Source organism: Prunus mume, linkage group LG1 (assembly GCF_029339155.1).
Source record: "Prunus mume cultivar Tortuosa linkage group LG1, ASM2933915v1, whole genome shotgun sequence".
Taxonomy (NCBI): Eukaryota; Viridiplantae; Streptophyta; class Magnoliopsida; order Rosales; family Rosaceae; genus Prunus; species Prunus mume.
In genome coordinates, this window is record NC_142698.1 from 22,610,812 (window position 1) to 22,638,190 (window position 27,379).

The 27,379-nt window shown below is 36.6% G+C and overlaps 4 protein-coding genes across 8 annotated transcripts; 3 read left to right on the forward strand and 1 right to left on the reverse strand.

The window, feature by feature from the left end:
* The first annotated feature begins 1,538 nt into the window (after positions 1-1,538).
* On the forward strand, positions 1,539-8,176 carry AAP7 (amino acid permease 7). 5 transcript variants are annotated; one of them, XM_008220846.3, is made up of 8 exons: positions 3,245-3,321; positions 5,728-5,838; positions 5,939-6,175; positions 6,298-6,391; positions 6,644-6,858; positions 7,123-7,256; positions 7,379-7,606; positions 7,699-8,176. In XM_008220846.3, exons 2-8 carry the CDS (start codon positions 5,766-5,768, stop codon positions 8,098-8,100), a joined length of 1,383 nt encoding a protein of 460 aa, XP_008219068.2. In that variant the 5' UTR covers positions 3,245-3,321; positions 5,728-5,765; the 3' UTR covers positions 8,101-8,176. The 5 variants fall into 5 exon arrangements, with proteins under 5 accessions (XP_008219043.2, XP_008219068.2, XP_008219061.2 ...); XM_008220839.3 differs by lacking the exon at positions 3,245-3,321 and adding an exon at positions 4,982-5,120; XM_008220852.3 differs by lacking the exon at positions 3,245-3,321 and adding an exon at positions 5,195-5,213.
* A 933-nt stretch (positions 8,177-9,109) lies between these two features.
* MYB80 (myb domain protein 103) lies at positions 9,110-10,649 on the forward strand. Its single transcript, XM_008220862.3, has 3 exons — positions 9,110-9,373; positions 9,448-9,577; positions 9,762-10,649. Exons 1-3 carry the CDS (start codon positions 9,241-9,243, stop codon positions 10,474-10,476), a joined length of 978 nt encoding a protein of 325 aa, XP_008219084.1. The 5' UTR covers positions 9,110-9,240; the 3' UTR covers positions 10,477-10,649.
* LOC103319341 (proteasome activator subunit 4) lies at positions 10,592-23,991 on the reverse strand. The gene is given in 36 exon segments (XM_008220873.2): positions 10,592-10,728; positions 10,817-10,970; positions 11,267-11,359; positions 11,895-12,019; positions 12,301-12,382; positions 12,705-12,883; positions 13,645-13,740; positions 13,832-14,113; positions 14,522-15,420; positions 15,537-15,631; positions 15,872-16,017; positions 16,109-16,151; positions 16,261-16,304; positions 16,380-16,548; positions 17,404-17,574; positions 17,694-17,811; positions 17,903-17,982; positions 18,079-18,295; positions 18,512-18,720; positions 18,815-18,891; positions 19,011-19,166; positions 19,250-19,468; positions 19,575-19,692; positions 19,825-19,952; positions 20,028-20,261; positions 20,732-20,948; positions 21,037-21,138; positions 21,258-21,325; positions 21,432-21,548; positions 21,778-21,943; positions 22,049-22,150; positions 22,545-22,667; positions 23,097-23,209; positions 23,318-23,420; positions 23,687-23,777; positions 23,780-23,991. Coding segments are annotated over 36 exon segments (5,445 nt in total). The 5' UTR covers positions 23,847-23,991; the 3' UTR covers positions 10,592-10,686.
* A 2,086-nt stretch (positions 23,992-26,077) lies between these two features.
* Positions 26,078-27,128, forward strand: LOC103319361 (RNA polymerase II elongation factor). The gene is made up of 2 exons (XM_008220896.2): positions 26,078-26,947; positions 27,029-27,128. Exon 1 carries the CDS (start codon positions 26,238-26,240, stop codon positions 26,901-26,903), a length of 666 nt encoding a protein of 221 aa, XP_008219118.2. The 5' UTR covers positions 26,078-26,237; the 3' UTR covers positions 26,904-26,947; positions 27,029-27,128.
* Positions 27,129-27,379: the final 251 nt, after the last annotated feature.

The window sequence follows — 27,379 nt, forward strand, 5'->3', positions numbered from 1 at the left end:
ATTGGTAGGCTAATTAAGATTAGTAAATTTGATAGTTTCTTCATAGATGTTTTTTTTCAAAAGGATATAGACATTTTTCTAATCAAGAAAACAATTGTTAAACTCCAAAGAATTGAGTTATTGCTCAGAAAGAGATCTTAAGCTAAAAGCATTTAAGAAAAAATACTTTGACCTCAATTAAAATATTTGCTTCCTCATCTAGGAAAAAGGAAAAAACAATAATGGTTTGCTAACAATTACAAACACAATTTCCTTACACAAGAACAGCATAAACGATTTAGTAATTTTATTTTATGAATTAATAAAAACTAAAAAGGTGATTTCAATAGCACAATCCTAATTATTGAGAGATGTGGGATCGATATCTTCATGAAAATGAGCAATTAAAAAAACAAAGAATTCAGTTATGAATAATAAAAGAGAGAAACAAAAATAATTTTTTTGGAAAAAAAAAAAAAAGGCACATGTCAGTTTGTGATCAAGCCAAATTAATAGGTAAGGAGGAGTTCCTCCTTATGGGTAAGGATGGGAAGGTATTTCTAAGTAACAAATGTAACAACTATCCTATGTTTTAAATAGTGTGTATATTTTATTCAGTCTAGAAATGGGTTTTTCACTAATTTTGTATTGAATTGATGAGGAGTTGGATTGAGGATAATTAGATTCCGAATTCCTATTGAAGTTGTTTACTAAACCATATGGAATTAGGGTAGGAGTTGGTGCTAATTACTAAAATGTCCTCGTTGGTGGGTTAAAGTAGATGGCAAATTTGGAATGTTAAAAATTATGAGATGATATAATGGGTAAAAAAGATGAATTCCTAATCGGTTAGTTCTCTAGGAATAAGAATACCACCTCCCATCCAAAAATTGAATTCCTTCAAAATCAGGAATTCAATTACTACTTTTGTTTGGGCCCCACTTATTTTTTAATTTCATTGATGTGAAGTACATACAGGAATCTTCATACGTGGAATTCAATTCTTGATGAGAATTCCAATTCCTGATTAATAAACACATCATTAATAAAAAAATTTAGAGTTGTTAGTCATGTGAGACGAGATTGAGACTGGGATAGACGGCCTTGTCATTTGACATGGTGGGGAGTTTGTCTGTTATGGTATAATATTTCCTGCACATGGGATCTTTCACCTCACCCGTTACAGTGAAATCGTTACCCCATTACATGATGTGCCCAATTTATCAATACTATAATGTGATATATTTATTAATAACATACCTTTTAATATAAATTCGTAAACACGCAAATTTGTGAAATGTCATAACGTTGTTACTATACCACACATTGATTTTTCATTGAATTATTTGTCAGCATAGACATTTTAGGATTTTCTAGATCTTTGATTTTTCTATTGCTTGTATCTAAGGACCTACACACAATCACGTCAATGAATAAATTAAACATTGATAGTAGTGAATTGGAAGAATTCTAGTTAAAAAAAACTCCCTCAAAATTATCAGTCTGTGCATACGTAAGCGTTTGAAATTCAATAAAAGAATACAATCGTATGATGAACAAATAGTAAGGTTAACAACTTGGTTAGTTCGTACCAACCTGTCAACTATGTGCCTCACCAGAAAAAACCGGTCAACTACACCTTGCGTGTAACGAGAATGGCAAAACTTTCTGTAGTTCCACTTGTAGCTTCCAACCCATAGTTTCTAACATTTGGTTGATGAACCAGCAGGACTTATATATGCCCAACTTTTCTATGGCATACCACTTTTTACCTTGTGTGAGATGCCAATCTGTCTATTTAAGCCTTCAAATATTTGATCGATCAAAGTTTTTGAGGGAGAAAGATGGTTGGTGGTGGTGGTGAAGCAAAAGAAGATGAGCAGTTGCCATTGCTCATAAGCTCTTCTTCAACAAATGAACTCAGCCAACAACCTCTCAAAAGAACTGGTAATCTGAGCTCAGCCCACTATTTCTTGTCTTGGTGATCTTCATTCTTTTGTGTTTTTGGCAATTTTATTGAGGCATATTCATACATATAGGGTCAACAGGTCAGGTTTTACTACAATTACTTGAAATGCGTTTAGATAACATCCTTTTTCGATTAGGTAAGGCTTCGAATATTCCTCCTCAAGCCCGCCAATTAGTTAACCATAGACATATTTTAGTTGGGTAGAAGTGCTTAAGAAACAGAGGACTATGATGGTTAGAACTTAAGAAACAGAGGACTATGATGGTTCATTTCATTTAATTGGGTAGAAGTGCTTTTTTGTTAGGTATGATTGGCAGTTGAGGAAGTACCCAAAAAAAAAAAAAAAAATCAGTGCTCCTAAAACCTGAAGATGATACTTGTGAATCTTTATCTCCACTTTTTAATGTCTCTCTCAACAGATGTTTCAGTTTCATGGCAAATCTGGACTTAGCTAATATAGATATTTTCTGAACCAATGCTTGATATAATCTTGGCTTTCAAATGTTCTTAACTTTTCAACAATTTGGTTTTCTTGCACTTTCTGCTGGATTGTAATTGAATCTGCATAATGTCATAAAGATTTGGAGGCTAATTTTGTATATGAATTTCTCTTGGCTTTCAATATAATTTCCATATCTAAAATGCACCTTCTGCAATTTGGGCTGTTTTTGCACTTTCTGCAGAACCTAATTTAAGACTTGGAGGCTGAATTTGTAAATGATTTGTTATGTATAGGAACCATATGGACTGCAGTAGCACATATAATCACAGGTGTGATAGGAGCAGGGGTACTATCCCTTGCCTGGAGTGTGGCTCAGCTGGGGTGGGTTGCAGGTCCATTGTTTATGCTAGTCTTTGCTGCAGTCACCATTCTTTCAAACAACCTCCTCTGTGACTGCTACAGATACCCGGATTCGGATGGCCCAACCAGATCCCGATCCTACATGGAAGCTGTCAAGATCTACTTAGGTTAGCGTTTCTAACTCTCTGTCTAAACACAATCTCTACGTTTTTTTTCTTCTAATTTTGTCACATCCCATTGTAAATTTTGATGCAAAGATGTTGACTTTGGTATCTTATGTTTTCCAAAAACTTTGTATCTACATGCATTACTTCAAAAACTAACTAGAGTAATGCTAGGTTTAGTCGCTCACGTGCAAGTGGATGACCATGAGCCATTGATGCACTGTCACCCAATTTCATGTGGGGGACTGAGCCTAGCATAGTTTATAAGTACATATAAATTATCAACTTTGACCTGTGTATGATGGAATTTTAGGAGAGAAGAGGCAAACTGTGTCTGCAATATTTATACATGAGAGCTTGTATGGCACTTGCATTGCCTATGTCATTACAGCTGCTAGCAGCGTCAGGTATTCTTTATCAAACCTTTCTCTGCCTTTGGGTTGAACATTCTTTGCCTATATCTTGCTTGTTTGCTTCCTCATTCTCAGCTTATTTTCTTGTTGGAGTTGCTTTACAAATCCAAAGTTCTTTCATTGCATCAATTGTTTGCCTGAACTTTTTTAATTGAATCAAAGTCCTTTCCAAGACCCTATTCAATTAATCATTTAACTCTCTTAAAAAAAAAAATAACATGTCTGAGGTCCTATATATTCATTTCCGGTGGGGTTTTGAGACCTTTTTCAACAACAGCAAAAGAATAAAAAATCATCAAAACTGAATTCAATATGAAATAAATAAATAAATTGCAGTTTAGATAACAAAAGAAAAAACAAAAGAGTGGTCTCCATCCAATTCAAGCGGCTATAATATGTTGCTCTACTCCCATTTATTGTACAACAATCCTGTCTCAATTGAATGATGGGCCAAATTGCTATTTATATTTGGGCTAATAAATTGAAAACAATTCTTTTGGGTCTTTTAATATGGTAGACTGGTAGGTTTTTTATTTGGTCAGTCTGTTAGTTATTGAGTTTATGACTCTACGACTTTTCCAAGTAAAATGCCAAGTTACCGATGGAGCCAAGCCAACTAAGACAGGCCTCTACGCAATAGACATGAAAAGAAAAGAGTGAGGCAATATTGCAGAAAGGGACAAAGCAAAACATGTCAAGCCAAACTAGAATAATTGAATTTGAAATGGCAAATCAATGGCCATGGCTTAGTTTGGCACCTCTGAAACTGACCCAGCAATTTCTGTGATGTGAGGACAAGTGTGATATGACATGATAATAGATCAACAAATCTGTCTCAACCATATATCAGCATATCATGTCTTTTTATAAAGAGGTTAATTGCATATAGCCCCCTCAAATTTTAGAGTTTATCTCAAAGATCGGGTGCTAATTTGAAATGTACCTTAAAGTTTGAGGGAGCTAACCCAAAAAAAAAATTAAATGATTGTTACTAGATTCTTGCTTAAATAAATACATAATAGAATGTTCATCTTGTGTGTTGTTAGTCTTGGATTCTTGCTCTTTGTGTCAGAATCATCAGTGAATAATGATTACTAGTTTGAGCTCCAAGACAATTATAAAGTAGCTTTTTGATGATTCAACAACAAAAAGAGGAGGGAGGGAGGGAATCTCTGTTTTTGTGACATGTCTGAAAAATTCTTAGACTTTTTCTTTTGGCATCAATAATTCACCAACTCTACCGTGAGATACTGACGTGGGTTTTTGAGCTCTTAATTCAGCCCGCCTAAGATTATTATGTGAAGGGAAAACCTTACCCAGATTATAATTTCAGCTTGCCATGAGTCAGAAGGGTAGATGGATACTCATAACTACTGCCATCTGCAGTCAAGGTCTTAAAAGTCAACAGATTTTAGGTCTGCACAAGTGTTTAGGTTAAGATGGATGTATCATTAGCCTTCTTTGGTTAAAATGGAGTGCTGTCGATGTAGAAGGACAACTTGTTTTCTGTTTTCAAGCAATTTCTTTGTTAGAAAAGTGGACTGACCACCAACCCACTTAGGCAAAGTCATGTTACTATAAATCCAAAAAATAAAGTAAAGTGAGGAAAGTTAACAAATGGGAAAAAGATGAGCATGACAGGGTTGATATCCCATTCCTCCATTATTGGTATGGAATCATGGAAGGTTCATATAAGACTATATAAGTATATGTCATCCATTTCACAGGTGTAAGCCTCCTTGCTAGGCTTAAGGCCCCCCCAACTGCAGCCATAAATTTTATTCCAAAACTGGGTAAATAAGTTGCATAAAGATTTATTTTCCTTTGATTTCCATCCATCATGTAGCTGGTAATTAACTCCATAGTCTGTGTCTGTCTAAGACTTGGTAAGGTCCAAGGATCAATCTACAGCTGTGTAGGAATCATCTGTATCAAATACCTTTTTTTTCTTTTTTACTAAGTCTACTCTACGTAGTACATCAAAGAAAGCCTAGTTAAATATTTATTACTCTTCCATCATCATGTGGCTGGTAATTAAATCTTTATTCTGTCTACAACTTGGTAAGGTCAAAGGGACATCAAAATTTTTATTATATTTTACCCAGTAGAATTTCTATACCAATAGACAAATACCTTTGTTTTCTTTCTTTTACTGAGTCCATATATTTTCTTACATCAAAGAAGGCCTAGAAAAGTCTCTTCCATTGAAGGTTCAATGATGGAGGCAAAGCTACATCCTCAGCACATATATGAATGCCAAGTCTAATTTAGAGGCATGGAAATGGCAAATGAAACTGTTGCCTTGTCAGGCATTGTGTTTAGTTACATCAATGCATGTTTGGTAAAGTGTTGTTTTATTAGAGTATTTGCCTTAGGCCTCTCTATATTTAGAATACACAGGTCTCAAAACTTCATAAGCTATTGTTAGTCTGATAAACATGGCAGTTCAGCACCCTCTTGAATTAGCTAATAATGGTTCCTGTGATGATGATGGCCATCCACTAAGAGCTGGTAAATTTTTCTCAGTCTACACTACACTTCTCCATAATTAAGAGTAAAATTCAATTTGTTCTTGAATTTACTTAGTTCTAGTGGGAAACTTATCAACCAGGAACCTTATGGAGTGGTGTGGCTCATATCATCACTGCTGTTATTGGATCTGGAGTTTTATCTTTGGCATGGAGTACTTCACAGCTAGGATGGATTGGAGGCCCAGTTGCCTTGCTTTGTTTTGCAATTGTCACCTACGTTTCTTCCTTCCTCCTTTCAGATTGTTACAGGTCTCCTGACCCTGTAACCGGAACTCGAAACAAATGTTACATGGATGCTGTCAAAGTGAACCTCAATAGTAAAAGACTAAAAACCTCTTTGTTTTGACTCTTTTTCTATGTAGTCTTCAATATAGGATATGTTTTTCTAATGGATTGAAATCTTTGATATGCGTTCTGATTTAGTTCAGTGATAGTTCAGGTAGAAAACAGTCCTGGTTTTGTGGTTTCCTTCTATATTTCAGCATGTATGGAACTGGTATTGCCTATGTGATTACCACTGCAACCAGTATGAGGTAACTACCCCTTAGTGATGAATGCTGTGTTTTTCATTTTGTTTCATCCCTTTGATATAAGAGCATCAATGGTTTTGTGTGTTGTGTGGGTATGCTTTTCCTTTTTTGTATTTTTTAATTTTTTATTAGTGAATAAGATTAACTTTTACTAAGATTCTTTTCATATGTTGATGCTTACTCCTCTTCTTTCCAACTGATTTCAATTTGGCTAAGAATCTGTATTAACTTTTGCATTCTATTTTCTCAATTTAGAGCTATTCAGAGGTCAAACTGCTATCACAAAGAAGGGCATCAGGCTTCATGTGAATATGGGACTAGTATATATATGCTGCTATTTGGACTTGTCCAGATTGTAGTGTCACAAATACCAGATTTCCATAACATGGCGTGGCTTTCAACTATTGCAGCAATCATGTCCTTTACCTATGCTTCTATTGGACTTGGCCTTGGCTTCGCAAAAGTAATAGGTATTGCTTTGATTGTACCAGCTTCTTTTAACATAGAAATCTGGACTATGTTACAGCAATATAAACCAGTAATGCTTTGTTGTGTTGCTAAAACTATATATGTAGTGAACAGAAACCCAGAACTTCAAATTCGTTTCAATTGGAACTTCAGAAAGAAAAAAATATTGAAAATAGCCCCCACATAATGGAACTTAATAAATATATAAAAAGTTATTTCTGGTTCATCCAGTTGTTCTGCAGTTTAAGATGTGTTTACATTTGCAGAAAATGGCAGGATTCAGGGGAGCCTGGGAGGAGTTCCAACCTCTAATTTTGCTGATAAATTATGGTTAGCCTTCCAAGCACTTGGAGATATTGCTTTTGCCTATCCATACTCCATTATTCTTCTTGAGATTCAGGTTGGATTTCTAATATTTCACAAACAAAATTGTGATTAAAACCTTATAAAATTATTATGTTCAAGCACAGATTTTGGTTGATTTAGAAGCTAACATGGAATTGTGATATCTGTCGAATCAAGGATACTTTGAAGTCCCCTCCAGCAGAAAACAAGACAATGAAGAAGGCCTCAATGGTTGCCATCTTTGTCACAACCTTTTTCTACCTCTGCTGTGGATGCTTTGGCTATGCCGCCTTTGGGAATGACACGCCAGGGAACCTCTTAACAGGATTTGGATTTTATGAACCTTACTGGCTCATCGATTTTGCTAATGCTTGCATTGTTCTTCATTTGGTGGGAGGATATCAGGTACTACCAGTTTACATTGAAAATGTTCAAGTTTGAATCACCATTTTGATCTTTCGTAGAAACCATTCTTTTTACATGATTTTATCTGCCAGGTCTTCAGCCAACCAGTATTTGCAGTTGCTGAGAGATGGTTTAGCAAGAAATATCCCGACAGCAGATTTGTGAACAACTTTTACTCCATCAAAGTCCCATTGTTGCCAAGGTTTCAAGCGAACCCCTTCAGGCTATGTTTCCGAACTGTTTATGTTGTGTCAACTACTGGGATTGCAATGTTGTTTCCTTATTTCAACCAAGTGTTGGGAGTGTTAGGGGCCTTGAACTTTTGGCCTTTGGCTATATATTTCCCTGTAGAAATGTACTTTGTGCAAAAGAAAATTGTGTCCTGGACAAGAAAATGGATTGTTTTAAAGGCATTCAGTTTAGTTTGCTTTCTTGTCACAGTTGTGGGGGTTATTGGATCAGTTCAAGGACTTATAAGTGCCAAACTTAGCTAGGGAGTATTGTAATTTCCTCATAGACAAATATAAATGTAAATTTCTTCATTTACAATGTAAATTTTTTCCTTTGCAAGTAATAGTAATGAGATTGCGCTGAGCAAATATGCAGCTTTGGGATTTTGGACAGAGGAATAGATAACATATAGTAAATATGAGCTGCGCATGGGATCTAACCTAGTGGAAAATGGCATTGATTTACAGATGAGTAGTCCCAAATTTGAACTTCTATGGCACCGATAAAAACCCCATCCCTCATAGTTTAGACTATTTTTTGTATTCAAAAAAAGATGGTAAACATGAGGCATGCAATATAATGAAAATCATGAAAATTGAACAAAATGTTTTTAGACCTTATTTATTAGTTTAGGTAGGATTTTGGTAGCTTTATAGGCTGATAAGTGGGTAAAAGCAACATCAGTACGATAGGATTGGGCATGCCCTGCTGCAGATAGCCACATAATGCATTGCATATGCATGTTATCTTCTGTACGAAAAACAAAAGCTGGTTCAAGGCAACATGAACATAGCTGGGAAGAAATTAATGTGCACGTGGCCTGCACGTGCAACAACCTTAACTTTTGCAACTTCTAAGTGAAGGGACAAGTAGACATTCGACCCCCTCTCCTCTGTAAGTTGGTTTTGTGTGAGCAGAGCAAAAAGCCACCCAAACCATCCAGGCATGCATGCAGTCAACAAGAGAGAGAGAGAGGGTTGACCGGGTGTCTTGTGGGTGAGCTACCGGCCCAAGTCTCACACGCTCAATGGCGTTGAATTCTTTAATAAAATCATGCACCTTTGATGGCTTTATCAGTAGCCTTTAGGCCATGGGAAAACACCCCCCATGCACTTGAACACTCATCCTTTATATAAAGAAAAGAATAGGTAAACCTGTAAGTCTCACAAATTACAATAGAAATAGAAAACAACCCAAGAAAAATGTTTTCATTTCTTTGTTTTTAACAAATCCAAATTACCCAAATCAAAGAAGAAGAAAAAACAAGCTTTATAGCTCTTTTAGCTTAGTTACTTCCACTACTCTCAACTCTAACTCTAGTCTTGTTTTTTATTGTTTTCCCCAATTTTATCGGCATTTTTTAGCTGAGTGAGTTAAAAGTTTTAGAAAATAGACAGAGAGAGATGGGTCGGATTCCATGCTGTGAGAAGGACAATGTGAAAAGGGGGCAGTGGACACCTGAAGAAGATAACAAGCTATCTTCCTACATTGCCCAACATGGCACTCGTAATTGGCGGCTCATCCCCAAGAATGCCGGTAACAAGCGCTCTCTCTCTCTCTCTCTCTCTCTCTCTCTCTCTCTCTAAAGTTTTCTTTGTTCGATTCATAAGGTCTACAAAGATGTGGGAAGAGCTGCAGGCTGCGGTGGACGAACTACCTCCGCCCTGACCTTAAGCATGGCCAGTTCTCAGACGCAGAAGAGCAAACCATTGTCAAACTTCACTCTGTTGTTGGTAACCGGTAATTATGGCATATCAAATTAAGCACTGCACATATCTTGTGATTAACCTTTTTCTTTTCTGACTGAACTGGATTTCTTATCCCTATGAATCTCCAACAATGGTGGATAATCTGATTGTTCATGCAGTTTTTTCTGTTTATTTCAAGTGCCAGATCACTAATCATTTCCCCATGAATGTCACAGATGGTCGATAATTGCAGCACAACTGCCTGGTCGCACCGACAATGATGTGAAAAACCATTGGAACACCAAGCTGAAGAAGAAGCTATCGGGCATGGGGATAGACCCCGTCACCCACAAACCCTTTTCCCATCTCATGGCCGAGATTGCAACCACACTGGCACCGCCACAGGTGGCTCACCTTGCAGAAGCAGCACTTGGCTGCTTCAAGGATGAAATGCTCCACCTCCTCACGAAGAGGCGCATTGACTTCCAGTTCCAACATTCTAATGCAACACCAGGGAACAGCACAGCCACTTACATTAACAGTAAGCAGGAAGAAAAAGATGACACTATTGAGAAGATCAAGATTGGTTTATCCAGGGCTATGCAAGAACCAGATATGTTAACCTCAAACAAACCTTGGGACCCTACGGGAGCAACATCTGCAAACTTTACAGGGAACTGCAGTGCTTTTCCCTTGCCCATGTCCGGATTTCAGTATGGCCCTTCGACTTTTGGGAATGAAGGGGATGGATCACCGTGGAGCCAGAGTATGTGTACTGGAAGCACATGCACAGGGGCAGACCAGCAGGGCCAGTTGCATGACAAACTAGGGGAACAAAATGGAGAGGAATCCGAGGGTGGAAAAGAGTTGAGAAATGGATCCAACATATTCAACTCGGATAGCATCTTGTGGGATTTACCATCTGATGATCTAATGAATCCAATGGTCTAAAATAATTTATACAAGCATTTGAGGGGAGATAGGTAAAAATAAATATCAAATGGCAGCGCTAGACAATGATAATGTAAATAAGGCTCGTTATATAAATTATGGTGAAAGAAAAATCTTATGAAAAATGCATAATTTATTGCTGACTTTCAATCAATTGTGAAATTGTGATACAACTATATCTTTTCTCTTTACTATGAATTACAAGGTGAATCATGCAAAATATGAAGAAGAAGAAGATGTATCAGCCAGAACCTGCACACATCAATCAAAGATGAAAGTTAGAAAACCAGCACTAATAACTAGATATATGAATGTAAGGCTTAGTTTGGCCAATACACACCTCAAGTTGCTCTTCAGTAAATGAATCTTTCTGAATATTCCATGTATCAGCATGGGTACGTCGAAACTCTGCAACTGCTTTTGTAACTGTGGATTTCACTGGCGATGGCTCTCCACCAAAACGAGCGAGTAAAGTAACATGCTCAGGTAACCAACTGAGAAAGCAGTGGAAATTTCTATGAGGCAGACATTCAAACATTCAAATTATTGGATAAATTGAGAAGAAGGGGCGCCGGGGAAGTGATGGAATTGAAAAAAAAAAAAAGGTGAACAAATGAAGTCCACCCTTATTTCAAGATAGCATAGCCAACATTAACCCCAAAAAAAAAAAGTAAGGGACCAGTGGTGTTCATAAATACATTGGAGCTGCCAAAACCCGACCTTTAGTGTGATTGCTAGAGTAACTCTGAATAAATTACAAGACCTGTTCCCTGTATTGAAGATGACTTACCTAGGCATATCATAAGGGGCTGATAACACAGAAGCTACCAAAGCAAGTACAGCACCATGAATGGAAGCTATGGACTGGCTCGAGCTTAAACTTCTGCATTCAAATATAATAAAAGTACGTAAGCCCATCAATGTATACAAAGTGTAGTATTGAATACTAAAAATCTAATAAGAATATTTGTGCAAAGATATTTTATGTTGAAGTCATATGAACCTGAATGATTGTGTGAATCAAGCATTTTCACATAAGTACAGAAATGAGATAAGACAATAAAATATACATAATCGTCCTGATTTTTACTAATGAGAAAATTTATAATGCAATAAACAAGGACTGAGTTAAGGTATTCCAAAACTGGGGCTTGCATGTATTCTGCCCACGATTTATAATTCTCTAGGCAATTGTTTATTTGCTTCAAAAATAGCTTCTTACACTCCTCATGTTTGAGCATATGTGAGCGTGGGAAGCTACTTTTGGGGTGTAAATAGCATTTCTCTTCTTCTCTAAATCATTTCTCTACCCAATAAAGACATTGAGTTTCCATGAAAACAACAAAACTTGATGCAAGACCAGAAGATTATAAGACTGAAAACTATGAAGACAAGTCTTTCAAAAGCCAGGGAAATACCTTCGCTTTCTCTTCCTCTGAAGAATAGTAGCTTCGGTGTAAGCTTTATCACGAAAGTCTTTAGCTAAATCTTCATCTCCACCCTTCATTAGGCCTGCTAATACTGCAGCAGCATGTTCTCTTACCTGATACATAAATTGTAAGTTTTTTTTTTAAATAAAAAAAACTCTACCTCATTCCTAAGAAATATAGGACCTAAAAGAGAGTCACAGACTCCCTTAAGATTTATGCATAATTGTTTAAGGACCATCCTGAAAAAACACCTGAGTTCAGGTTTTCCTTCTTCACAGGTCAGAAGCTTTAAAAGTGAGTTTATACATCAATGTCTTTAGAAAATGTTCTGACGATAGTAAATTTTAAGTCATCGAAAAATGAATTATATTTTTCGCTTGAACCAGAAACTTGCCTCAACTTGGTTGTCTACAAGTAGCTTTTCAACAGTTCTCCAAATTTGTTGTTTCTCCGTACTTGAGAGAATGTAAGTGTGCCTGTTGTTTAAGAAAATAGCAATAATAATATAAATTTCTTCACCCACATGCTAGAATCAACATCATATGTTATTTTTTGTCAAGAATGCACATTGTATGAAACTGGAAACTTTAAGGTGCAGACAGATAAAGGATAGACGAAAACATTTTTATAAATAACAATTTTGAAGTTCCAATGCTCTCGAAGTAAAATATGGACACACCGAAAATGTATACATAAAAAGCACTATTTGGTTTGTATTTCGGTATTCCTAATAGGAAAAGGGATACATACATTAGGGGATCATAACGAAAGGGAAGATATCCAAAATATGTATCATACCTATACATAAAAGTTCTCAGATATGTAAGTGTTGCAGATCTAATTCGCCAGTTAGAGTCATTGGCAGAAGAAAGAATCACGGACACAGCCTCCTGGAGATGAGGTCCCCAGAAAACTCTCCACTTCAGCAATTCAAAAGATGCCTTGGCTAAAGTTGACAAATCTTTATTTGAAGTTTCCTTAGAAAGAAAAAACCAACAACATTACTAAGATATACAGATCTGATACCCTACCAAACTGCTATCACCATTACAATAGAGCAATCCAGTAGACTGTTAAAATATCAAAGTAATTGAAATGTACACTAAGAGAAACATAGAGGTTATCCAATGATTACTAAGAGAGCCATTGAATTGATAAGAAAGGGGGAACAGCCAACAATAGATCATGTTAGATGAATCAATTAACGACTAGCGTCTGCTCAAACCGTAGAGCAAGTCCTCAAATTCTGAATTCCACATTACAAAAGCAATATAATTGGTGCTATGAAACTTATTGTGAGTTTAGGCTGCTAATCAGCCAGCCTCTTAAAATAAGATATTTAGTTGTTGCAATTACCAATCAGCTTAAATTAAGAGAGCTGATTGCTTATAATTACAAAATTATTAAATTAAGGGCACAACATTAGGAAAGATTTGAGGAGAAATTTATGTACTGGTGCTCTATATAAACAACTGCAATACACAGACTTTCCCTCTTTCATTATTATTTTTTTTTCCCAACAAAACTCTTTCATATTCTCCTGATTCCTCAAGAAAAGATTCCAAAATGTCATATACAACATGATGATAAACTATCCACAATTAGTCATTCAAGATTAGGAAACAAGGATTCAAACAGAAGGAAGAGTACATTCTAGTGAACTTCATAACGAGAAATGACCTCATAAGCAAACTAGTGAAACACTACTACCAAAAGACTCAACTTTAACTTCACTTACCTGCAATGATATTACAGGATAAAGAAGTCCCACAATTACATCCAGCAGATACGAAGCTCGCCCAGACTTCAAAGATGAGATGATAAAATGGAAAAGCTTCACAAAATATGAAAATGTACAAATTGATCAGTCCAATATTTTATAAGACTAAGAAGATACTATTAGAAACATTTCTGAAAACTAGTACCGTTTCCATCCATTTGACATCATCCTGTGAATCACCATTTAAATGCCCATTTTCAGGACTGATAGTTGCTGGGGTCTCCAAACTGTCAGACTGGGTGGTATTCTGAATATTTATTAGCACTTCAGATGCTCGCTCTTTTAGAAACTGAACCCAACTTCTCCCATCAAATTGCTTGGCAACATCTCTTCTTTCCTCCGCATGTGAATGTTCATGATCAAATGATTCATACAGTTGGATGTTAGAGCACAACACAGAAAGGGTAACACCTATAGCTTCTCTTACCTGTCCAAAGAAAAACATTCGTCAAATCTATAAACTCCCAAGGAAAATGCAAAACAGACCAAATGCTGCCTTTAAAATGATTAGTATAAGAATGAGGCATTTATAAACAAAAGTTTCTTGTTCATCTGATAAGTGCATAAAGATCTGGTATTTTACACTGCATACAAAAAAAATTAATTTGTAGCACGCAACTCTGTTCCATGGATTTCTTTTGGATGAAATCACATGACAGAGCCATTATCTGATGAGAATGATAAATTAAATATCTGAACACAACCCAGCCCTTAATTTCTTATGAGAAAAGCGCTGTTAATAGTTCTCCTAATGTATCTTATCCCTTTGCATATTATTATTAAAATAATAAAAAATAGTGAAAGACATGCACATGCACAGAATGAAACAGCTTACTTGGGCAGATGAATGGCACATGTTACCGAGCAACTCCTCCAGAAGTCTATAATGGAGCTGTACTTCAGTTAATGGCATTCTCTGTGGAGATAATTCAATAAGTGCAGCCGAAAGAAAAGCATAGCGCTTGGCAACTACAGTAGTAGTTACCGTTCGAGGTAAAGGTGTGGCCAAACAATCCAGTACTGGTTGTCTCAAAAGAGGCACTCTTGTTCCATGTTTCCCTTTCCCAGTAACAGCATAACGTATACAGGCTGCCCACTCAGGTATTGATTCTACTGATTGTGATAGAATGATATTCTGCAACTGGACCAAAATCCAATTCTCCCATGCTACTGAAATACCGTTAACATCAGAATGCAATATTCCAGCCAATGCTTCAGCAGCAACACACTGCTTAGACCTCTCCTTCGCATTTGCAAACTCCTCCAATGAGCTTTTAAGTGCCAATAAAACAGGCATGCCACATTCTTGTATTAGCCGCTTGAAAATTCTCGCAAAGTTTGAGTAAAATGTGTCACTTCCTAATAAAGAGATCCAAGTAGGAGTACGTGGCCATGAAGCGGTAAAATCAAAATAAAAACGGGTGATTGATTTGTCTGCTAGGCTCTGAAAAGAACTCCCATGGTTTCCTCTAGAAGATGTGCTTTCAGTATCAGTAACTATGTGAACATGAGAAAGACTGGTCAAGGTCTCACTGAAAAAACCATCTTCCTGAAATATTTGGGTTAATTCTCCTTCAAGGGATGACTTTCTACTTCCGTGCAAATTCCCAGAGGGGGAAGCCTGTTCTTCAGGTGAGAGTTTATAAGGCGATTCTTTTAACAGTGTATTTAAAGCTGATATTGCAAGTATCCTTGTCTGAGGAAGCTGACTTTTTAAATTCTTTAAGAAGTGACCTGAAGCAGAATTATCTCACAATTTTAGAATCTTACTAAAAAGTTGAACTTAAAAAACAAGATTAGTGCTAAAAAATAAAGAGTCAACTTATGAGTTAACAAAACCATGAACCCACCAGCAGTTTCACTCAAAATTTTTGAGGAGGAATTTGGGTCATTCCTAGATGCCATTGCCAACAGGAGTAGAACCCTGTTAGCCATCAGATTGTACCTGGAAAAATATAAAGAAAAAGATTTACCCCATAAATTTATGAATTTTTGAGTCTATGCAGTTAAACCTTCTAGAGACGTAAATTTTTCTTCAAAGCGAAATCAAAGGTAACACAAACCCTCGGATATACTTTCTCAGTTTTAGTGTTCAAAGGACACACCAGAAAGTTCAATAACATAGGTGAGACTCAACAACGTTCTTCAGACCTTAAAGAAAATGTCCAAGATATTAGTTATTTACCTCCAATGCAAGCCAATAGAATCAAAACTCATAGAAGTGATCTGAGAAACCAAATCTGAAAAATCTGGTGCATCTGTATGATTCCCTGATGTTGTGAAAATGCTTCTAGATACTCCAGCAAAGTAGATGTTGTATTTGACAAAAAGCTGCTCGCACAAAGTTTTTAGTTTTTATGAGAACAAACAATATTTTCGACAACAAGCAAATCACAACAATTAGCTTTATATCATATTTTACCTCATTGATTGCCTTCTGGGTTTTCAGTGATTCATGATGAGAGCTTCAAGAAGGAGAAAGGCAGATCAAAATTCAATCTATAACTTCAATATTCAGCAATTTTAAACCGAACCCACAACAGATATTGCTACATGTATAAAAGTAAGTATTACCTTGAAAGAATTCCAAGGATGAATGAAGAGAATGCCTTCGGGTCCTGGAATGACAGAAACATATCAGAAACTCTCATTTTATCATAATCAGTTGTGAGCAGTTTGTATGGAATGACTACCATTGTCAAATGCTTGAGAACTGTCTGTGTGGCAAGGACAGCACATGAACCTAGCACCACATATTCTGGTGACTTAGGACTCCTTAAGTTCTCAGTTAGAGAAAGAACGCACTTTGAAATCATAGATGGCCATCTCTTTATCATCTTTAAAAGAGCTTTCCCAGCAAGCCTGAACATCATGAAAAATAATAATAATCAGATATGGTAACACAAAATTGCAAACATTGAAAAACATTAAGCATAAAAATCAGTGTCATGAAGAAAAATCGAGCAGGAGGTAATAATTACATCTGAAATAAGTGATAAACAACATATCAAATGAAGCAACAGATAAAGGAACTTTTATTCTTCACTTGCAAAGAAACCACCCACAAAAGTTGACATAAGTGGCAAAAGAACACACTAGTGGAAGAGACAAAAGGAAACATGGAAAATAAGTTCTATTTTAGAGGAAATTCCTTGCTACTCTACCAGCAAAAACAGGAGACACTTCTATTGCTCATTGATATTTCATTCATGGAATTGTTCTTCTGCTTAAAGTTAATAACTAGGTCATGCATTGGTGCTACCGTAAAAGTCTTCAACCAACTATTTTAGGTTTACAGACCTACTCAGGACCAAGACACTTGAATATCTATCAGAAATCAAGACAAAAAGGCTTATTCAGCAACAAGACATCCAACAAACTGTTAAATCTGTCAGGAAGAGACCTCATTATATGACAGGACAAGAAAAAACTCTGCAAACATTCTTAAAACATGAGAAGACAAGTAAAAGTGTAGTGGTTTGCACACAATGTTAAATGTGAACAGATCAATTTCATTCTTTTGGTGAGTTGTTGCTTCTATAAGTATGTTGATTCCATGTCAGATGACACACATACAGACATAGTAGACTGCATTTTCTTAAGAAACTCACATGTGTGCAATTGCAGTCAAACTACTGCTACTGCAATTAAATTGAGTAAACAGTACTTCTGCTATGGCTTCATTATAAAGTAAGGTCAAGAAGATTAGAGACTCACACACGAACTGTTTCATAGCTATGCAATGTAAGATTTAGAAGATTATCCACCAAAAGATTCACATGGTCTGGTGGACCGAAATTTGCATTAGTACGATATACATGATAGGATGATTGTGATGATCTCCAGGTACTGTGCATGAATGCCTTGTCAATAAGTGCCCACCGCGGCCTGGTACAGAACAACATAATCAGGGTTTGAATTCAAGTATGCATGGTTCATGTGATAAAAAGGAGATCCATCAAACTTTTTTCTTTTTGGATAGTACGATCCAGCAATAGTACTCTTACCTTCTCTTCCCCTTAGACTGAGCTGAAACTATAAAGTTTATTGAAGGCTCTATAATGGCAGCCGATTCTAATTTCCATGCCTGCCTGTGATTTGACCATTCATCATACTCCAAACTTCCTGCATATAAGGTAAAGAACTGATGATGAGACAAAGCACACCCTAAAAGAGGGGTGGGAGATGAGTATTGTCAAGAGTCAGTGTCCATTACCATAATTTCCTAAGGCATCCATAATACGAATAATGAGTATCAACAGAATGCTGTCATCTGCTTTTTTGTCTAGTATATATCTGCACAATGCACAAAGACCAAATAAGATTCAGTAAATCGGATCTGCACAGTTGAAATGGATGATATCTGTGGGAAAACTCATATGTAAACATTACTTGCAGGCTGCATGTATAATCTCAGTAGCTTTTTCCCGCAATTTAGTGCTGCCAACACTTGAACCTGTTGCTCCAGCTATTAGAAAAGAAGCCTGATTTGGATGTTCAACAGTCCCATTCCTGGAGGATGGGGTGAAGTCAGGCAAGCAAGACAAAACACCTTGCAATGAAGAATCTATACGTAGAAGAGTCACTTTCAAGTGCTCTTTCTCATCTCCTGGGTTGAAAATAGCATGCATTGTCAGACAATATAACTTCACTTCCGTACATATAAAAACACACATGCATACAAGTGTATGTCCATGTCTACATTCATGGTTGCATATGAATTTGATTACTATTATTTGATTCACTGGATCTAGCTCCTGATAACTATATCTCCCTTCACTACTACATTTTCCGAGGATAAGAAAATAACACCATAAAAAATTACCTGGATCAGAATGGACTTTAGTTTGACATATTCTCAAAAGATCATCCAAAGCCAACCGAAAATGAAGGTCCAAAAGTTCATTTGCAAATTCAACTTCTTCAACACTTGGGATATGCCACTTGGGAGCCACGATTGGTTTATCATCTGAATAATCTTTGGTGCTGATCCATTCCTCTAATGCAGCAGCATTTGGATGATGCAAAATGCACCTAAAAGAAATAATATTATTTTTCTTCTTTGGCAGACAAATTTAAAATGTATGCACTCACACAATTATGTAACTAGTGAGAAAAGTTAATATACTTGTATTGATCAATAGGATAATAAAGAATCAGGCTTCCAAGAAGGGATCGAAGAAGATGATCACCAGCTCCATTGACCTGTCGAAAAAAAATCATTCAAACCATTGAACAATTTCAGTGAGCATTGCATGTAGAGACGCATGTATAGGAAGAAACAGTTGATCATGAGAGAACAACAGTCATCAAAGTAACAAGACCTTCCAAGATGGGGACTCAAAAGCAGAAATAATCGCCTCTTTGAAGTGATCCTTATAGCGCAGAAGTGCAGGACCTCCATAACTTATAGCAACTGATAATACTTTTAATTGATAGTCGATTGCTGTTTCAAGAGCTGGAGAAATTGTTGGTTTGACCTGGAAAGAAACCATTAAGTTCATAATAAAAATCTAGGCATAGACAGAAGCAAATAGTTTAAAACATTCATAAGAGAAACTACCTTTGTTGAAACTGAGGCATCGCACATTCCTCTACCTCCAAATCCTGTAGCTGGTGTTCCTTCTAAAGAAGATATAACAGACAGTAAAATTGGCTCAACAAGTTGAGTAACTGCCTCTTCTGGGTTAGAATGAACGCAGGCACAACAAAGCAGTCCAACCTCTGCAATTGCCCCAGGAAGAATATTTGTCTTCACAAACTTGGAGATCTTCTTCAAAGCCTGCCAGTGATTTGAGGAAGAGTTTACAAAATTGTCATGCTGAAAAGTATAACCATTATATATAAATAAATAAAATTTGAGTCTTTGAAGTCAAAAACTCAGAAACCTGATTATAGAGAGGTCGTGAGAGTCTCCCAAACAAGATTTCAAGCATACAATAGTAGTAAGGACCCTCCTCGACCAGAAAAGTTCCTGACGTTGCTGATGAATGTAGGCCTTCATTCCTGCAGCAAGTGTAACCAATTACTCTGACTACAAATAAGTTGTAAAGGGGAAACTGCAGAGAATGTATATCTTAAATAGTTGATACGAAACTATACAAGTGAAGCAACAGAGAACTGAATGTCATTACTTACGTAACACTGCTGGGTTCCAGGTGTAAGAGTAAGGAAAATAGGCGACATAAGAACTCATCTAACCATTCAGAAAATTGAATCATTGGCATGACTGATAACTCATCAATGTCATCATCCAATGAAGACATCTGCAAATACAAGTAAATTATAAGACTGTACATGCACAACCTACAGACATGTTTGATAGGTGATTGTATACTTACATTGGAAAATATAGAACCAATTAATTGCATTGTTGCCAAGGTTTTAGGAGGATCATTCGCATCCATACCAAGTAATGCATTGGATAGTGAAACCACCAGAAGATCAATGAACTCATCACCACTACCAGGATCAACTGGTTTTACTGCAGAACTTGATAGGGATGAGAGGAATAATGAACGCCCAACAAATGCTACCGACATCACTGCAATCTGCAACTGGTGGGTGGCAGTCATCTGACTAGACAAAAAAGTTGGAAAAGAAGAAGTTAATTCAATGAAAGGAACACCACTTGCAGTAGCAATCTAGCAAACATTTCCTGTTATCCTGTATATTGGATGCACTTATGGAAACAAACTGATAACTTTTCTAAGCCTCTGTATCTTTTAGCGGAAAACAGTTCTGCGGATAAAAATTTAAGAAAGGAAGACACTTCTGATGTTTGTTCGAACAGAAGGTTTTCTTTTAACGAACAGTTGACATTTTGTAAGGCTCTGTCTTTCAGCAGACACAGAAAAGAGTTTTCCTAAAACTTACCAGACAGCAGAAAAATAAATTTCAAAGAGAACACTTTCCAATAAACTTTTCCAGCAGATATATTCCATAAAATTTTATTCTCCATCCGGACAAACAGAGCCTAATGTAAACCACATATTGTCCATATTCAGTAGTTCTAGAATAAAGAAAAACATGGAATATGACTAACCGTCTCTAAGGCCATATGGAAGCGAGATGCAACAAAAGGAAGGACAAGAGAAGGCTCCACATAAGACAAAATTGAAGTTGCGGCAGCAACTGTCTCAGAAAGATGTTCATTCTTGCTATATTGACCACGATCAATTAACTTCAGCACCACATTGACAAAGAAAATCCTTTCTGATCTTCCTAGATACTGGTCAGCCTGAATATTTTTACCTATGTTTCTGTAAACAGAGTAATTTAGTGGAAAGAGGATAAAATAGGCTCAAGCATACAAAGAACAGATGCTATATCGTGCAAACAGATTCTTACAGTTGTTCATGCTGCAGGCGCTTCTGGAATGAAACTACCAAATAGAGCAGAAAACGTTCTAATGCATAAGTCCAGCGACCACCATTAGAAGGATGGTAATATCTACAAAAACAAAAACCGGTAATGAATCAATAATAGATGTTCAGAACAAGTACCATGCTTTTAAACAATATAACAGGAAAATAAAATAATATTAACATTGAGTATTTGAGTATACAAACTGTTCTAAGAGGTTGACCAATTTTTCAAAGTGCTCCTGTGCCGAGCTACCAGGCTTTAGCAAATAGACCTGCAGTTCCAGGTATAAAATATCTCACTCTACTATCAAGGAAGAGTTTATACAAGCAGCAGTTAATTTACACTGCAAAATGAAGGCATCTGCATATTAAACCTACAATTGACTTTGCAATGGCCTTTGCTGGGGTAGCTGTTTTATTGGAGAACAAGAACCTTGTGTTTCTTGGAACATCCACAGAAAAGGGATATGATCCACTTCCATTTGCCACAGGAACCTTAAATGCAAGATAAAAACATGAAAGTTTTATTATATTTCAGTACAACTTTTTGATATGTTTGCTATCATTACAAGCTAAGTTACAGTATAATTATCAATACTAGTGTAGCACGCATCAGTCAAGATGTAGTTGTACTTCTTTTATGGCATGACTTGAATATCAAGCAAAATACATGTAACCTAACTCTAAGAAAATTCAAGCTTTCTCGAAGGGCTCATTCACTCACCTCAAACATATTTAAGTATCTGGTGAAAAGTGCGGGCAAGTAACACTCCCAATCAATAAAGTTGTAGTTCTTTACAACACGAGCTATAACAGCTGCCCATTGACTGTTCCAAAATTGGCAATTCGGTATCGAGTCCCATAGGTGCAAAAACTCTTTGATCCAACCACTACAATACCAAGAATACAAGGTGACTTGCCACAAAAAGAAATATAAAAATAAAGAAAGTGTGCCAAAACCATAAAGAAAAAAGTGCGAGATATGTGCTCCTTACTGCGAAAAGAATTCCTGGTTATCCAAGTTTGTGGGAAGAAACAGCCTAACAAACCCAGATCCCTCAAAGGATGAATTATGCCATGGATTTTCCAATAAAGATCTGCACGTTTGTTTCATTAAACAAGAAGACAATACAATTACTCATGAGAGAGTGAGCGGAACAACTAAGAGTTCAACTATAATCACCTAGCATATGGTTTTATTTAAACATGGGTGTGCACATGTGTGTATCTATCTATTTAAACCAAAGCACAATACAATTTTTTGTTTGTATTGACAATAAGAAAAGGTCACCCAAAAAAAAGCTGAAAAGAATAAATTTATACAAATATGACTTGGAGCATGTGGAACAGTATTTTGCTTGTTTTGACATGGTGAAATATCAACTCAGTGAAACATCACAGAGATGGATGGAGGTGAAAAACCCCAGAAATGAAATTATGTTTCGCAGTCCAACTAACTAACTCTAGGGAAAAAGGCCTCAAAGTACTTACCTAAACTCAGACCATATCTCAAAGGCAGAACCTCGTGGGAAGAACTTCCGGCAGGACCGAACAAGAGAAGTAGTAGTCTCAAAATGTCTTTGTCTCAATCTCCAGCCTTCAGGACCTGTATTCCTGCAACATGCATCAACACATGAAGTTCTTCAAATGTGGCCTGTGTGTAAAATGTCATCCCAATTGTAGTTGAGCAGTTGGTTGCACGCCACAAAGGTAGCAAACAAGCCAAATATGTCAAGAAAAACAACAACAAGAACCATACAGAAATAACAAAAATAGATTTCAGGTTAAAAGCACTATTTCTAATTCATAGTTTGATTGCACCCACGAGAAAAAGCCAAAAAATTCATAACAAGTGATGACCATATGTAGAAACATTTATTGTGTTTGGAAAAAGATGGTCATCTCTTGAATATTTCCTACGTACCAAGGTTGCACCCCTTTGGAGCCTTTAACAGATTTTACTTATAAATTAAGATGAAGTAACGAATTAATAAAACTATAAAGGAAATGGAAATATACTTGAGGTGGATATATAAGACTCACCTAGTGAAATGTGTATGGATCAAAGTATCATACAAAGGCCGCCATTTTACTTTCAAGGACAACTTCTTTCGGTGCTTATTGAGTAATTTGACAAGGATGTTTCCCCATCTAACCTAATCAATACAAATGGAACCCACAATTTAAGAAACAAGAAATAATGACAGCAAGCATGTAACCAAAAAGATATGTGAATATATAGAAGCGGCTATGCGAAGTATTACCTGGGCATAAAGCTTATTTTGCGACACATGAAACAGTTCCAATCCAAATTCAACAAGAGCAGTTACATCTTCCAAAGATACGTCACTTTTTGCCTTGACAAAACTGCATGGCAAGTATAGAACCAACTTCAACATGATGAAGTGAAGTACATTTGAAACTGAAATTCATAACCAATTCATTGCTATGAAAGCTCAACTCTTATGAAATTATGAACATGAGTAATTTCAAATTTCAATCACATATTAACAAAACCCAAGTCAAAGAAGCAAAATTTAAACACACATAGAATAGCAAAAGAAGAAAACAAGATAGAAAAATCATATAATTGAATGAAAATAGAGAAGATATAGTGAATTGGGTGTACTGACAGGTCGATAACAGAAACCCATTTGAGAGTTGAATAGACGGATTCAGGATCGTCGGGTTTGTACGAGCCTTTGACGGAGGAGACGACCCAAGAAAGGACTCTTTCTCTTTCTTAGACTCTTCAGCCACCGGCGGTGGAAGCCATGCATTGTAAAGATGCATACTTTACACGATTTGCTTTGTGAATTGGTGATCCAAATGAGAAGGGAAATTGATTTGAGAGATAAAAGCAGTGAGTATGTTGGTATTTATTGATAGCATTTGAAGACTTCGGCTTCAGCTTTTCTTTCTTGTCAAGAAAGTTGGGAATTGAATTTGAGAGCAGAGAGAGACAGATTGGGATTTTCCTTGGCTTGTGTGAGGGATCAAGGAGAGGGATGACTGGCTACCGGTAACGGCGGTTTTGTTCACTTTATTGACTTTCTGATTCTAAAGAGAAAAATCTTCAGCGGCTGCCTTTTTAACCATTTTATGGCACATACATTCCTACGTACTCGTATTTCTGAATTTCTTCAGGTCTCGAATTACGAATCTTTTTAATGTTGGTACTTTTCCTTATGTATTAGTAAACGTATGGTCAATCATGATCGGAATATACCTATATGTTCTTTCTCAAAAAACATATGGGAATATATAAATATATATAAGTATATACTAAGCTACTGAAAATATTACTATTCATTTTCCATTAAAAAATATATACTTATTTGAAGAGAAAAACCCAAAACAAGCCACTTATCATTTTTAATTGGTTCTTTAAAAAATTTAACATCTAAGAATCAATTAGAAAATGAAAAATAACTTTACTAGATCATATATAATTATAGACTTTCAATTTTTTAATTAGGAATTATAAATAATATATTAATTTGATTTGGACCAACAAGGTGCTCTATGAAACAAAAGTACTTTACAAGAGTACAAAAGATATTATTCCCATTATTTGGGCATTTTGAACGATCTATTTGAAATTAAAAAATTCACGGCACAAAACAAATGCATTTTACAGTTAAAAAATTGACGTATTATATAAGGTCATCTCGCATATACTTGCTAAACAAGTTTAATCTTTTTAAATTTTTTTTTTTCCCTGTTGGTGATGCAAACAAAAATATTTTTGTTGAGAGAAAGTGTTGCAGGCTGCGGAAGACTATGAACGATGACACAAACAGGCAGAATATTTCAACGGCCAGATTGCATGCCACGTGGAAAGTCAAAATTTTAACTGGTTATTTTCTGTAATGGGCCGGCCGTAGAGCTGCGTGGGATTTTCGCTCAGATTGGTAAATGGAAAGCGACTTGACAAATTGGATTCTGATCCAATGGGCCTACAGAACTTGATGATTGAGGTGGGTGATGGATCAATCATAGAGCAATTCTATTTAGAAACATCGTGGAGGAATTTTATGAGACATCCAGGCATGATATTTGATTCCCAACCCCAATCATAAAATTTTGTCCACAGCTTCCAATTTGTTCATGTAATTAAATAACTTTTTTTTTTTTATATAACCGATAATGGGCGAGGGGGATTTTGAATACAGGACTTTGAATGCACAAGTAGCTACTATTAACCACTTGAGTTACAAACCTTTTGCATAAACAAAAAAATTTAAAGCTTCCCCTCATGCCCCGTACCAAAAAAATCCCTCTATTATGAATCATTGACGACCACGGTGGGCGACGAGCCCCTCTTCTATCCTCACTTCTACACTTCGTTGGCAACCCTAGAAGGAAGACGACAAATAAATAGGAAAGTGAGAGAGTAGGGGAAGGGCCATTGGCTACTGTGGCTGCTGGTGATGTGAGATTAGGATGGAGGGGAGGTTTTTAAGAAGCTAAGATTCCAAGTTTTACTTGTATTGAAAATAAATCATATTTTGTATTTCCTATCTAAAGCAAACCTAACTGAACGATAAGCAATTTCGTTTCACAAATGATGTAGATTCATGACAATTTACTTAAGAGTTTGACTCTATAAAAAAAACGACTATTTAGGAGAAACTTTACATCTTAAATAACAAGATCAAAAGTAACATAAGGAAAAAAAAATTCTTTATTTTGTTAGTAAAATTACAAGTTTTAAATTGGAAGTCTTGGATTTATTTTTATTTTTTTTTATAAAAAGTTCGTGGGATGTGTGTCTAAAGATCAAACTTGGGTGTCCGTAGAATTCCACGCACTCATATGGGCTTTATAAGAATTAGACCCAAACACTTTCCAGGCACGTCGGAGACGGAAATGTGACCGTTGGAAAATAATAAAATAGACGACCATAGTATCGGACCGTTGCGAAGAAAAAAAGTAACCGTTGGCAGCCAACGCTCTCACTCACTCTCAGGCTATTTTCAACAAATTTAAATACCTGAGAGTCCTTCTTCTTCCTCCACCAAAAGCAATCGATACTAATCATTTCTGTTACTTGCGCTCTCTCACTGCTAATTCTCAAAGCTCCCTCTGTCTCATTTCATTTGCTTTTCTTAATCTCTTAATTTCTGCATTGTTCTTTTTGCTCTTTCAAGGTTTCAAATTTAACAATTTCTTTTTATAACAATGGCTGAGATGAAAGATTCCCACGTTGTGGAAATCCCAGTAGATGAAGAGCACCAACAGAAACTCTCATCTGCCATGACCATCATTTCAGCTATCCAACACCACCCATTAATGGAAATCTCTGAGAGCCCCGGCCATCTCTTGCTTCTCAAGCTCTGGCGAAGAGAAGAAGACCTTTTTGGCAGGCTCATTGCCCGAAAAGAGTCCCGAATGGACTTGATCCGGGGCGAAATCTTTCAACTCTGCTGCTTCTTCTTAATCTTTCATGGGTTCTTCATGACCATCTTGTTCACATCTTCGGTTAATTCCGAAGAGCACATCTGTAAAAAATGGTGGATACCTAGCATTTTGTCGGTTTCGACCTCCTTTGTGTTTGTGTTTTTGGTGCAGGTGAATCTTTGCAGGTACTGGAAGGTATGGAACCAGTTGCAGAGGGAGAAGACTGACAACAGGGCACTCACTAGGTGCATTCAAGAGCTGAGGATGAAGGGGGCTAGCTTTGATTTGTCGAAGGAGCCACAGAGCGGGAAGAGGATGAAGAGCTCAAGTGTTGAGATCAAATGGAAGCCAGTGACTTGGTGCTCTCAGTATCTCATTACCATCTGCCTTGTTTGCTTTGCAGGTTTGGTTTTTCCAGTATCGAAATTCATGCTATGCGGCTTCTGAGCTTCGAGGAGGAGTTTCGGTGTTCTTGTGGCTGCTTTGTGAAGGTAGTTAATGCTCTTGCATTAGAGGGATTTGTGTATATGCTTCAGTTTCATTTGTGGTTTGACCAATTCTATCATCTGCAGACTGCCTGACTTGAAAGATATTGCAATTGAGAACGGAAACATTGAAGAGATAGCTGGAGCTGGAAACAAGTCATACATTGCAAAGTAAAGAAACACAAAATGCAAATTGCAGAAAGAAAGGGAAAGAGACGGCAGAAAGCAATCCCTCCAACCACCCAACACGTGACGTTGAACACAACACTGACATTGGCCAGACTCTTCCATCCATCAATCTCCTGGCCCTTGCTTGCTGCTTAACTCCTTCATGCCTACTGGTCATGGGTTGATCTGATCGAACCAGCACTGTTTATACGAGTCTTCAACAAACACTTGGGAAGTCTGCTAGTATCAGATATCTGTCATGATATCTAA

Coding starts and splice junctions, on each gene's coding strand:
- AAP7 (XM_008220821.3), top strand. CDS start 1,824: ATGGTTGGTGGTGGTGGTGAAGCAAAAGAAGATGAGCAGTTGCCATTG. Junction 2,918..3,227: donor AGCTGTCAAGATCTACTTAG/GTTAGCGTTTCT, acceptor ATGGAATTTTAG/GAGAGAAGAGGCAAACTGTG. Junction 7,257..7,378: donor TTATTCTTCTTGAGATTCAG/GTTGGATTTCTA, acceptor TGTCGAATCAAG/GATACTTTGAAGTCCCCTCC.
- MYB80 (XM_008220862.3), top strand. CDS start 9,241: ATGGGTCGGATTCCATGCTGTGAGAAGGACAATGTGAAAAGGGGGCAG. Junction 9,374..9,447: donor GCTCATCCCCAAGAATGCCG/GTAACAAGCGCT, acceptor TCGATTCATAAG/GTCTACAAAGATGTGGGAAG. Junction 9,578..9,761: donor CACTCTGTTGTTGGTAACCG/GTAATTATGGCA, acceptor TGAATGTCACAG/ATGGTCGATAATTGCAGCAC.
- LOC103319361 (XM_008220896.2), top strand. CDS start 26,238: ATGGCTGAGATGAAAGATTCCCACGTTGTGGAAATCCCAGTAGATGAA.